At 42.2% G+C, this 13518-nt stretch overlaps 1 protein-coding gene across 1 annotated transcript; it reads right to left on the bottom strand.

Annotated features, from left to right (window-relative positions):
- Positions 1–3034: 3034 nt before the first annotated feature.
- LOC308661299 (integrin alpha-5-like) lies at positions 3035–11302 on the bottom strand (the record flags this gene model as incomplete). Its single annotated transcript, XM_081316216.1, has 7 exons — positions 3035–4029; positions 5342–5464; positions 6459–6560; positions 8101–8214; positions 9219–9320; positions 10048–10200; positions 11204–11302. The coding sequence occupies 7 exons, from the start codon at positions 11300–11302 to the stop codon at positions 3946–3948; spliced, it is 777 nt and encodes a 258-aa protein (XP_081172342.1). The 3' UTR covers positions 3035–3945.
- Between the last annotated feature and the right edge of the window lie 2216 nt (positions 11303–13518).

The following is a 13518-nucleotide window of genomic DNA, read 5'->3' as shown; positions in this document are numbered from 1 at the left end:
AATAACACAGTGGTGCCACTTTCCTTTCTGAGACGTAGAAGCATTCATCTGGGCATGTTCTCCCAGTCACTTGATTGGTGGTTTATCGGAAGCCTCCCCCTCCTTCTAGGGCACCAATAGGCTAACATATTAAAGGCGACTTAAGTTGGGTTAAAGGGACGCGGTGGCTCAGTGGGTTAGGATGCTGAGCTTGTCGATCAGAAGGTCGGCAGTTTGGCGGGTCAAATCCCGAGTGCCGTGTAACAGAGTGAGCGCCTGTTACTCGTCCCAGCTTCTGCCAACCTAGCAGTTCGAAAGCACGTAAAAATGCAAGTAGAAAAATAGGGACCACTACGGTGGGAAGGTAACAGCGTTCCGTGCGCCTTTGGCGTCTAGTCATGCCGGCCACATGACCACGGAGACGTCCTCGGACAAGCGCTGGCTCTTTGGCTTTGAAATGGAGATGAGCACCGGCCCCTAGAGTTGGAAACGACTAGCATGCATGTGCAGGGGAACCTTTACCTTTACTTTACCTTTAAGTTGGGTTAAAGGCTACAAAAAACTCCCAAATGCTGGCAGAGGAAAATACTAATAAAGGAGAAGGGTGGACACGAGTCCTTGGTGCTCTCTGAGCTTGCTTGTTTTCTTGCAGACGTTTCATTTTTAACTGGTCCTCTCCTGACATGGCTGCTCAGAAGATAAGGGTTAGCATAACATTCCATGCACAGCCTAGGGTTGACAAAACATTTTTTAGAATAAAACCTTGCTTGCGCACATCTAGAAATTCTAAGCAAGGCCTGTCGAGCTGAAACGACTGTGGCAATAGAAAGTTGCGGCATAACCCCCGTTACCCCCAGAATAATTTTTAGCTGTCTAGAGCACCATGGTACTATTCTTAATTTGGGATAAGACTAATATAGTTTTTGAACAAAACCCATTGACCGGTTTTCAAACTATTGTCATGAAGGCTTCATATACTACATCTGATCCAAGTCAATGATTCTAGAGTTTTCACTTTGCCACAGGGAGATTTGTGATTGGTGTATTGGGCTGACTTCAGTAACCAGAATTAATGCCCATTCACCCCCATGGCTATGAAAGGAATATTTGTTTATTTATTTATTTATTTATTTTTATTCCATTTATATCCCGCCCTTCTCCGAAGACTCAGGGCGGCTTACAAGCTTAGCAGTAGCCTTCATTCTATGTATATGCCTGATTATTAGGGCTTTCACACACACCCCCAAGCGGCATTATTACAAAGTCAGCTTAATTGCCCCCAACAATCTGGGTCCTCATTTTACCTACCTCGGTAAAAGTGCTGTGTAAACCATTAAAGCTACTCGGGCACATTCTGAAATACCCAGTTTAAAGCTCTGCAGGAAACATGTCATCAAACTGTTTACTGGATGGAATTTCACACATTTGATGCAACAGAATGAATTGCCTCAGCTATGTAGTCTGTGACTTGGCCACTCACACGACTCATTTTTATTGGCCCTTCCCTCTAGTTTTGTTATTTCGCTATTGGCCGAGGCCTAAAATGTCTAGTCGGCCTAAAAATGGCAATGGAAAGCAAAATAGGTTTGCACAGGTCAATAGCTCTGACCAATAATATTCCAAACCTGGTCTCAAGATCAGTATTTTAAATCACAGCATTTTAAACCAAGATCAGTATTTTAAATCACTTTCACGGCTCAGGTTGCTTTTATCACCTACAGTAGCTCTGCATTACAGTACTGTATTAAAGCTTGTTTCCCTGGGCTGTCTGATTCCATCTAGCTGACTTGACCCACGTTATGCTGCTTTTTTAAATACTTAAAAAGATACTCATTTCAGTCTTTAACCTTCCTGCCCCCCACTGCCAAAAACCCCCCAAAACCAGGCTAAAAATTTAGCGTCTTGCTCTCCCGCAACACCAAGAGCCAGAACAACACAAAATAATGTTGAAAAATGTTGCCTGAAAAAGCCTGCCTCAACAGAAAAGTTAAACATATTTGAAAGGCCAATCTAAATAAATAAAATACTGGCATAGGTACCAAGTATCACTTCCATATTAGGCTATGTATTGATTGGGGGGGACACATAACAAGGATCCCAAGGGACAGATGTTTCTTAGGGCATCTTGAAAAGGTTTCTGCATTCTGTTTTTGCAACTGTCCTTCATTCTTCACAACCATCCCAAATAATGCTTCTACCAAAGCTCTCCTCTTAGCTGTTCCTTTTACGTGACCCTCTACTACTGCTTACTACTGCTATTTATTACTACCCCCTACTACTGGAGGCTAAAACATATGAAGAACGGTTGCACGAAGAGGGCATGGTTAGTCTAGTGAAGAGAAGGACCAGGAGTGACATGATAGCAGTGTTCCAATATTTGAGGGGCTGCCGCAGAGAAGAAGGGGACAACCAATTTTCCAAAGCACTTGAAGGCCAGACAGGGAGCATTGGATGGAAACTGATCAAGGAAAAGCTTCAACCTAGAAATAAGGAGAACTCTTCTGACAATGAAAACAACCAACCAGTTTGCCTGCAGTTGTTGTGGGGTGCTCCATCACTGGAAGCTTTTAAGAGAGACTGGACAGCCATCGGTCAGAAATGGTATAGGGTCTCCTGTTAATCAGGGGGTTGGACTAGATGACCTATAAGGTCCCCTTCCCACTCTGTTATTCTATTCATCTAAAATGCTTATTTACACCATCAAAATCCCAACTCCCTTGAAAAGAAACAAGCAGTTCTGGAGGCTATTTACCCATTACCCAACCACATGGTGCTTGTTGTTGTTAGTTGCGAAGTCGTGTCCGACCCATCGCGACCCTATGGACAATGTTCCTCCAGGCCTTCCTGTCCTCTACCATCTTCTGGAGTCCATCTAGGCTCACACCTACTGCTTCAGTGACTCCATCCAGCCACCTCATTCTCTGTCGTCCCCTTCTTCTATTGCCCTCAATCTTTCCCAGCATTAGGCTCTTCTCCAGTGAGTCCTTCCTTCTCATTAGGTGGCCAAAGTATTTGAGTGCTAGCATTTACTAAGTAGACAAAGTAGAAAATAGGGAAGCATTTATTGCACATTGGACATTTTAAATTAAAACAGCAACCCCTGTCTCTGCTACCAAGAGGTGGCACTCGCTTCCTCATTCTTCCTTCTTTTAATTAAAGTGGCATCTGAAAAATAAAAATCTCTAGCGGTTTCCGGGGATCAGTGCGAAGACCATCGGCGAGTCCGGGCCGACACCGGGTGATGGCTTGGCTTCCTAATGTGGCAAATCTTTGGCATCGTGGGAGCATCCGGCCTTCCCAGCTAAAGTCTCTGCCCCATGTCGTCCCCCACAGGAAGCAAACCGGGGAAGACGGGAAAGGAGAGAGAGCCCAGGATCCTCCATTCTGGTCCACGGAGGAGAAAGAGCTGGACTCAGGAGGTGATTGTGCTTTTTTTTTCTTCTTTCCTTTTTTTTTCTTTTTCTTTCCTTCAGCCAAGCTGTGTTTAATCTAAAGAAAACCCGGCAGCTTGAAAACTGTCCACAACGATAGTCCCTTCCCCACAGGTGGACGGAACAGACAGCTTGGCTTAAGAGGCCTGAAATCAGGCCAGCACCTGCCGCTGCAGCGGCTTCAAGTATTCCCTTGGGCTGGCAGCGAATGCCTGTTGCAGCCCTCAGTTCACGACACAAGTTGTTTGCAGGATCCAAGCCTCAGGGGAGGGGAGTGGCTGGGAAAGGAGGGCAGGTAGTGTCAAGGTTGGAGGGAAAGCAGAGGGGGCTTGGTGCACTAAACCCTGCAGTCACCCAAGGGGCCCAGTGTCTGCGGCCCTGCCCTTCTACACCTTGCCGGTGTTGGTTGGAATCCCTCCTCTTCCTCCTCCTCCTCCTCCCCAGCGCTCTTGATGGGCGATCCGAGTGCCTCTTTGCAGGACGGTGGCAGCAGCAGCAACAACACACACACACACAGAGGGCAACGCTGAACCCGCTAGGCCTCTGAAGTGGCTTGTGGTTTCAGCTGAGCTTTCTCCATGGCTGTGCCATAAGGAAGGGAGCGTTTGAAAAAGCCCAGCTAAGAACGAAAGGAAGAAAGAGAAAGTCAGCATCTATACAGGACATCACCCACAGAATTTTATTTATTTATTTATTTATTTATTTATTTATTTATTTAATTTTTTAAAGAGCAAATTCCATTGCGGTTGAGTGGTCTTACGGAGGCACGTTTATGTTCCTTGCTCAAGACCACTGTAATCCAATTAGTACAGAAATACCTCTAGATTTTTTTTTTATCTAAAAGAGAAGAGGTAAGTTCTCTCTTTCCATTTCTCTTGACATTAAATTGTTGTTCTTATTTTTTAGTATCTTTGAATCATTCTTTATTCCTAGAGGATACCTGGACAAGTCCCTGCAGTTTTCTCAGAAACTTTTTTGGAGGTCGTTTATCACTATCTTCTTGCTAGGGCTAAGATAGGTGACTGAGCTATGGTCACCCAGCTGGCTTTATGTCTTGAGGCAGGACTAGAATTCAGAGTTTTCAAGTTTCTAACCTGATGCCTTAAACCACTATACCAAACTGGCGGGGTGGTGGTGGTTGTCTCAACCCGTTGATTAATGCTGAAAAATTAAGTTCATAGTTCTCTAAACTCATAAGGACTGGAGCCATAATAATTAAAAACTCTTGGCTCAATCACATCTTCATGTGCATCACGCCCCACTTACAGAGTTTCAGCTGAATATTGGCAAGTGTCTCCCTTAAAAACACTAAACATGGATTCATGCCGTTTTCCTGACTGCGCACAGGCTACTTCGTGCAGCAGCAGAATGCTAAAAAAAATGTAATTATATGTGCTTTGGGTTGCAATTCTCTCTGTTGCAAGCCAAGCTATACACATGTGGAATCCCAGGGCAATGACTCAGAGTGAATTCACCAGGGCAGGGCTAGAAAATCACAGGTATTGCAGAAGAGTTGGGTGCTGTCCAAGGTGCTGAAGCCACTCCCCCACTGACACCATTTAATAACAACAACAACAACAACAACAATAACAATAACAATAATAATAATAATAATAATAATAATAATAATAATAATAATAATAAAATAAAAATAAAAATAAAAATAAAAATAATAATAATGTTGGAAGGGACCTTGTAGGTCATCTAGTCCAACTCCCTGCTAAGGCAGGAAACCCTATACCATTTCAGACAAATGGCCTGTACGCCACAGCTTTTAACTGGCTTCTGAGATTTCAGAATCTCCCTATCTGCTCGCATTTTCTTACATCTGCAGTCCTTACAAGTCAAGTAATTAAAACAGTACTTCGGAGCTTTAAAGTTTTCTCTCCGGCCCAGAATTCCTCTATTATTAGATTGTTCCGTGAACTCACCTTGTACAACACATAGATGAGCAGTGCCAACAGCAGCAGTCCAATCAGGATGGCTAAGATGATGATCCATAGAGGAACACCTTGGCTAGTCTCTGCCTTAGCCCAATGGAGTGATGTTGACACCTGTCACCAGAAAGCAAGCATGAATAAGAGATATCCAAAAGTTGTAATTGAAGGTGTTGCATTGGTAGCATCTAAGCCCTGCTGGATCAGCACATATGCTATACAGTCATTCTTCGAAATGTTAAGAGGACCTCTACTTAAGTTGTATAATTTTACCATATGTAGTATGAGTAAATGAGTAAATAAGTATCTGAGAGCATGACTTGTTATGGAAAAAATAGAAGTGAACACTGTGTACACTGCCTTGAGCTGTGTAGCAAAGATAGGATGTTCTGCAAATTTTTTTAAAAAAATAAGAATAAATTCCTGTTTACGACTCTGTAATCCCTTACTTGGGGTGGAGTCGGGGCAACTGGATGGAGCTGGCCAGATGCCCTTCCTGATGCCATGTGGAGTTCGCAGCAGATATTTTTTTTTCTTTGTGCTCTAGGAGAGAAACATCTGCCACTACCTAGAACACTAAACTTTCCAAATGGGAGGTGAGCACCTTCACTTCTAGGCCACCATGTTGCTCTAATAAATAAATAAATAAGAATAAACATCCCAAATCCACCAGGTTGCCAAGTATGTCATTCTCATACATTTCAAAATAGGCCACTGGAAAGAGAGTGCCCCTTTTTTTTTAAGTTCTCCTAGGTTTCAAACCATTCGGTCTCATTAGGCAATCTAGTACCCGGATTCCAGAATTCAGAGAGGGAGTATAACCTATTCTATTCCACTTTTTGCCCTCTTACCATAATTTTCATTTATCTACTTTTCAAGAATATATCCAAGCTGGACTGACCCCACCCATTCGCTACCTCCTTCTCTGAGTTGTGCTGATCCCAATCTCTCTCTCTCTCTCTCTCTCTCTCTCTCTCTCTCTCTCTCTCTCTCTCTCTCTCTCTCTCTCTCTCTCTCTCTCTCTCTTGTGGAAAAGCACCTTGCAATTTTAATAATGTAACTGGAATAATCATCTTGGAAAAATTGGTATTCGTAAGGGCAGAATACGGACCTTCAGATGAGCGGTGGAGTGCTCTAGAGGCTGAATTTTGTAGGGCACCTTTTGCATATGATAAATGGCTTCACACTGGATAGCTTGGGGATAGTTCTCTTTCTGCAAGTGAGGAAAGAATAATGAGAAATGGCTCTACACAAATGTTGGGTTGAACAGATTCACTGGAGGTGAAGCAACCTTAATATGGAGGAATCAAACATCCCATTCCCAAAGGCTTAATACTATGAAAGCTAACACTTATACTAAATGAATGGGAAGGAGCAGGTCATTATTTTTCTGCTGGGATTAATTATTACACTTTTTTCTGTATGCACCGTATGTACATAGATCAGAGGTGGGCATGAGGTGAGGGGTGACATGTTACATGTTTTATGCCAGCCATGGCAGTTCCCCAAATACATCATCAGATGGAGCAAAGAGGCTTCTTTGCTCCCCTGCAGCAGCCCCATTGGCGAGAGAGTTTTATGGCTAGGGAGGGGCCAAGACCCCCCATAAATACCTCTGCTCAGGGGCTGCTTCTTTGCTCTAGTTCTGCTTCTCATTTCTACTTTCTCTCTTGCATGCATTCTCTATCATACAAGCATGGATGCTTCCATGCCATATAGCTCTTTCTATATAATCTATCGATGAATAAAGCTTCATAATGACTGCATCTCTGCATCCTGCCTTTTTTTCACTTGGAAGCACCTTAACGATCCATCGATCTCTCGGGAGGAGCTCCCCTGCTCTCACATGACATGATAGCAGTGTTCCAATATCTCAGGGGCTACCACAAAGAAGAGGGAGTCAAGCTATTCTCCAAAGCACCTGAAAGCAGGACAAGAAGCAACGGATGGAAACTAGTCAAAGAGAGAAGCAACCTAGAACTAAGGAGAAACTTCCTGAGTTAGAACAATTAACCAGTGGAACAACCTGCCTCCAGAGGTGGTGAATGCTCCAACACTGGAGGCTTTTAAGAAGAGACTGGACTTTCTTTTTTTCTTTTTTTCTTTTAGTTTTTTTTATATATATTCAATATTACTAAGGTTTGTTTTATCCTATATAAGCTAGAGAGTGATGGATTTTAGAGTTTATAGTTGTTAGTATATGGTTGTTTATGATTGTTTTTTTTATATACCTTGTATTTAGCTCTGGGAAGTCGGGGGGGGGGAGGGGGGGAGGGGGGAGAGGTAGGGGGGAGGGAGAAGGGAGGGGGAGGGGGGGTTTTAAAGGAAAATTGTATGTTAAAACTTTTCAATAAAAAAAAAAAAAGAAGAGACTGGACAGCCATTTGCCTGAAATGGTATAGGGTTTCCTGCCTGAGCAGGGGGTTGGACTAGATGACCTCCAAGGTCCCTTCCAACTTTATATTATTATTATATTATTATTATTATTATTATTATTATTATTATTATTATTATTATTATTATTATTATATTATTATTATTATTATTATTATTATTATTATTATTAATTTTAGCCTGATTTATCCTATTCCCTCAACTTTCATTCCTTTCTGTGCCAGCTACTGCTACAACCTAGAATAGAATAAGGAAGGTGGTGGGGGGGAAAGTGGTAACACACAATTTATTACAAACAAACAAACACACACACACACACAATTGGGGCTTGGTGAACACCAAAAATATAACGAGTTTACCTGTTGAAAGCTTTTGGACCAGATACGAAAATAGAGACGTAAGCTGACACTTTCCTGCCGTTGCAACGCTCCCATGCGGCAGTGTAGTTGGAAACATTCATCTTCATCACACTTCTGCAGTGCAAGAACATTGAATAATCAAATGAGACATCAGATGAAAATATCTCATCAGCCTTGAAGGAATTGGGGCCAAACATCTTTGTGAACCTGAATGTCTGGCCTTACTTGACCTAAGTATCCTCTTGCTGGTTGGATTATAACTCAGAATGCCCAGACAATGCAACAAATAAAAACTACAGTCTAAGATCTTGAGGACAGCAGAATGGGGGAAGGCTGTTCCAGTGATTAAAATCAAGGGAATGTGAATTGGGAGATTAGACCAAAGTTCCTGTGTGTTATGGATGCATCTTTATTTCGAAGAACTACGGGAAAGAAGGATAATTAGGTTTGAAAATAAGCTATTGAAATGCATGCAGTACTGGTGCTGCTCTTTGGTTTGTTCATTCCGCATGTGTTTGTTTTGTTTATTTGTTTATTTAAATTTATTGGCCACTCAATTCCCATGGACTCTGGGCAGCCCACAATGGTAACAAAAAGAATGAGCCAACACTGCAGATGTAAGGAAATCTGTCAACTCTACCATGAACCTGGCTGATCTTTTTTCGTTCTAGGTTGCCACAAGAAGGGGGAGGGGGGAGATAGTATTTCTGGTAGTCTAAACGTGAGCAACTCTTGTGGGAACCAAGGTCATTCCCATGCCGGAGGGGAGGAGGAGGAGGATCGCTAAGTCAGAAAGCCCGCCAAGGTGTTCTATTGGGTAGCATGAATAGAGGGGTGGGAATTGTTACACTGTATTACTTTGATTCTCTGATACTTTTGATTCTTGGAGGGAAAGTTTAGATCTGGTTTCACTTTTGAACGTGCATCCAATAATCACGTTCTTTGAGGGACTTTCCTGCCTCGAACGTCTGATTTATTTGGTCTTATGGATCTGAACCTTGACAAAATGATTAGTGCAGCTCTTAGGCTGGTCCTAAGACATCCTAAGAAAATCAAGGGTAGGGAGCACAACTCTCGTGTTTTTAAGATGTTTCTTAAAATGGTGGCGCAGGGTTTACCAGAGGGAAAGTGCCTCCAATGTTGCCCATGTTCAATCCTCCGTCTTGCTTCTGCACATAATGCTGCTCCTGCCCAGGAAAAGGTGTTGGAGGTTGCTCCAGCTAAACACCCAGAGAGATGGGGAGGGAGGGAGGGAGAGAGAGAGAGAGAGAGAGAGACAGAGGGGTGAATCTTCATAAGTTCATTGCCTGTAACTACCAATTGTAATCTGCTTGTTTAGGTTAATACAGTTTTCCCCATGGCTTTGCAAGGTATCTTAATACAGCTGCCAGTCAGAAAAGTCCTTCTGAATGCCAGTGTTACTCTGGCTGATTCCAAGGAACAGTGCTCTTGTGCGACACATGCTTCCCAATGGCAGAAAATCCTCCCGCGTTGTTACAACTCAGTCTCAGGCTTGTTCGTGTTCTACACAGAGCAAAGGCAAATGTCTTGTGGAAACAAGCTACTTGTTGAAATGTTTATGAAAATAACCTGCAGGCAAAAAAAAAACACACCAAAAAACAAAAAAACAAAAAACACACCACCCAAGCAGCTTACCAAAGGGATGGAAGACTTGGGATGGAACAATGCACAAAAATTTCCATTGCTGAGAAAAAAAGGGCAAGTTATTAAAAGTAACCAAATAACCTATAGCCAAAACTGGGAAATTAGCTGTCTTCTGCAATTTATTCCTTCCCCTCTTCATGTTGGTTCTGAGTTTCTAAGCAATCTCAGCTGCGGCCTTTAGGTTTTAGTGGCTGAACTCCCAGTCTCAACATTTAGCGGCCAGGCTAAATGTTCCTTCAGTTCCATCCTTTGTGTTCCCCAGCCACAGAGGTCACCTTTTACCTGCAGACGTGATGGATTAATGGGGCTGCTGGAGGTACAATTTGCCTGCACCGTGTAGCTTGTCACATACAGTATAGCTCGTCCTTGCACTCGGAGAGGACAACTGATGTCTAACACTCCTTCGCTGATGGCGCTGGGCCCCTCATTGACAAACTGCATAAAAGAAAATAAAGAAATAGGGGAAATTATCCAAGGAATCAAGGAACCGCTTCACCCTAGATAAGGCTGCCCACTTACTTTGTCCTTCAAGGTTGAGAGGCAGAGAAGCAGATCACCTGCTAAATGACCTTGCAAACCAGAGTAAACTTGGGACTTTCTATAATGCAGAACAAGCTACGAGACCTCCCATGAGACAAGCTGCAGCCATTTCGTAAAGATATATTTATCAGCAATCAACTAAAGGATAGTGCCATAACAATAGTCAGTAAAAAAGCCATGTTTCCATTGCTAGCCAAACATTTTTTTTGGAAAATATCCCAGATATGAAAATTTAACTTCTGTATAACCTTGTACAGATGTTTCCTCCACCTGTGCAGGTATACTGTTGTGAACGTTGAGCTTTTGTTAATCTAGATCTGCTTCCTTATTGTTAGTCTCTTTCAGATGTATAAGCTTGAAACTCCCATAATTCCTAGCCAGGGTCACTTACGGTCACGTTCCTTAAGAATTTTGGGAGCTGAGGCTGAAAACATTTGGAGGCTACCATGTTGGAAAAGACTGGCTCAGAAGGACATTTTAGGAGCTGAACTGGATCCAGAAAAGATATGCTCCCCCAGGACATCTGGCCCATTGACCAGTAGCCTTGGTGGAGCAGTGGGCTAATGCCTCCTTAAGTAACACCAGCTGCCTGCAATTAGTGCAGGTTCGAGTCCCACCAGGCTCAAGGTTGACTCAGCCTTCCATCCTTCCGAGGTAGGTAAAATGAGGACCCAGATTGTTGGGGGCAATAAGCTGACTTTGTAAAAATGCCACTTGGGGGGGGAGAAAGCCCTAATAAGCAGGCATATACATAGAATGAAGGCTATTGCTAAGCACATTGATTTGTGCTTCTTAGATTGTAAGCCGTCCTGAGTCTTCGGAGAAGGGCGGGATATAAATGGGATAAAAAAAAAGTTCCAGTTATTCCATCAACTTCTGCTCAGCAAGAAACACCCACCTCATAGACGTGGCAGACCCCAGGACCGACATCTTGTTCACGCTGCACTGATCTACCGGGGACCCAACCAGACACAGGTAGAGATACAGCGTCTGGCATGGATGCTCTGTGGAAGAGGCAGAATAAAAGCATTTCAGACATGCACCAATTAATCACTAGGTACTAGAGCAATTTAAATAATGACGTGAGGCAAAATTAAAGCAAAATCAAAATGACAGTAATCAAGTCATAACGTCACATGACAATCATTGCAATGTCTGCTAATGTACCAGTGACCTTTACTGGGATGTGTAAGCGTGAAAATCAGAACATGTGTGTGTGTCCCTCTGGCTAAAATTCAAAATTGAACTTCTGCTAACATATTTCCCCCCCCCCCACTGAGAATCAAATTATAAAACTAATGTTTGGCAACAGTATGATCTGAATTATTCGATATCTTTATCCCATTTTTCTATAATAGGCCCAAGGCTGTGGATTTAATCCACAATTAAGCAATGCAGTGATAATTATTATTTTTAGGTGTGTTTTATTTATCTAGTAAAACAGAATGAGGAGATAAGGAATAAAACAATAAAAATGCAACAAGAATAAATGATTCATATTTTTGCTATTTCTTAAGGTTATTATGTTCTGGGGGAAAATTACACAAATTGACTTTGAAATGAAGTTTAATATTTTTAGGTGCTCATATTCCTTTGAACCACATACTTATTACATGGTAATTGACAGCTGAACTAGGCAAATAGTTTTTCTACTTCCTTCTTACTGCTTATAGTTCTTTAACACTGAAAAGACAAATTTATGTCTTCAATTACTGAGGGAACTGAAGACTGGTGTCATAGGCACAGATATAATGAAATATGAACTGTTATGTAAAACTTTATAGACACACAAACACACACACACACTCTTACTATAAGGTAAAGGTAAAGGTTCCCCCGCACATGTGTGCTAGTCGTTTCCGACTCTAGGGGCCGGTGCTCATCTCCGTTTCAAAGCCGAAGAGCCAGCGCTTGTCCGAGGACGTCTCTGTGGTCATGTGGCCGGCATGACTAGACGCCAAAGGCGCACGGAACGCTGTTACCTTCCCACCATAGTGATCCCTATTTTTCTACTTGCATTTTTACGTGCTTTCGAACTGCTAGGTTGGCAGAAGCTGGGACGAGTAACAGGCGCTCACTCTGCTACGCAGCACTCTGGATTCGACCCGCCAAACTGCCGACCTTCTGATCGACAAGCTCAGCGTCCTAACCCACTGAGCCACCGCGTCCCTTACTCCTACTATACACATGTATAAATTTTTGTTATTTGCTGTGGGTTTTTTTCTTTTTGTTACTGTTTTACTATTTTATCTTTGTTCTGTTTTATCAAATAGAATGCAAAAAATATGTGTAATGATACGATGAGCTAACAAACAATCAGCGAGCAGTTTCAGCCTTGTATACAACTTTATTTTCGTTACTAAAATAAGCTTTGAATACAGGGTTGAAAAATGGAGTAAAACAATTTTTAAAATTCAGTAGTAAACTTGGTTCTCCTGCTTAATAAAAAATATGAAAAATGGCTCTACCCCTTTTAGAAAATGGCTGCTGGCACGCAGTTCAAGTCCACTGCGGCCCCTGAGTCAACACAAATTTTGCATTCTGTTTTAATATGTCTTGTTCTGATACAGTTATAAATAAAAGTATAATCAGTCTTCTGCTACTTGGGATTTCTTGATGGTCTTCCATTCAAATATGTGCTAGAAGCAGACCTGTTAAGATGTTTTGAGCCTAGTCAAGGTTGAGTGTCACCAGCTGTGCATTTATGATCTTCCTTTAGCCCACAATGAAACTCAAGGTGGTATATATTAGATTACTTAATGTCTTCTATTCTTCTCTCGGATGTAATTGCTGAAATATAAGTCTTAAGACCATGGCCTGCAAATGATCTGCTCTACTCAACATTTTGATCTCTTCCACCTTGTCTGTGGAATCAACCATCCTTCAATCAAGAATAGAACAAGTTTGCATACGCTCAAACTACTTCAGATTATAACCCACTGAAATGGTATTTTTTCATTAATGTTCTACCACTTGGTAACTTAGGAGGCATTCATTCAAAACAGCTTTATAATTTTAAAAGAAAATGTCTAGGAAACCTAGGTAAAGAGGGAAGGTGAGCAATTAGTTGTGGAGATAAATGAAGAAGAACCTCAAAAATTTAATCCTTGCCGTTTTAAGCAGCAAGTGTTGGGGAGGTTTAGCAGCAGGTCTTGGAGATCAACTGCCAGAAGATCTCCCCACTTGAAGCCTGTGGGGGAAAAATCTTTTTTG

This window comes from Vipera berus, assembly GCF_964194415.1.
Source record: "Vipera berus genome assembly, chromosome: 2".
Classification (NCBI taxonomy): Eukaryota; Metazoa; Chordata; class Lepidosauria; order Squamata; family Viperidae; genus Vipera; species Vipera berus.
The sequence above is the reverse complement of the archived record's forward strand: the minus strand, read 5'-3'. Positions and strand labels throughout refer to the sequence as shown.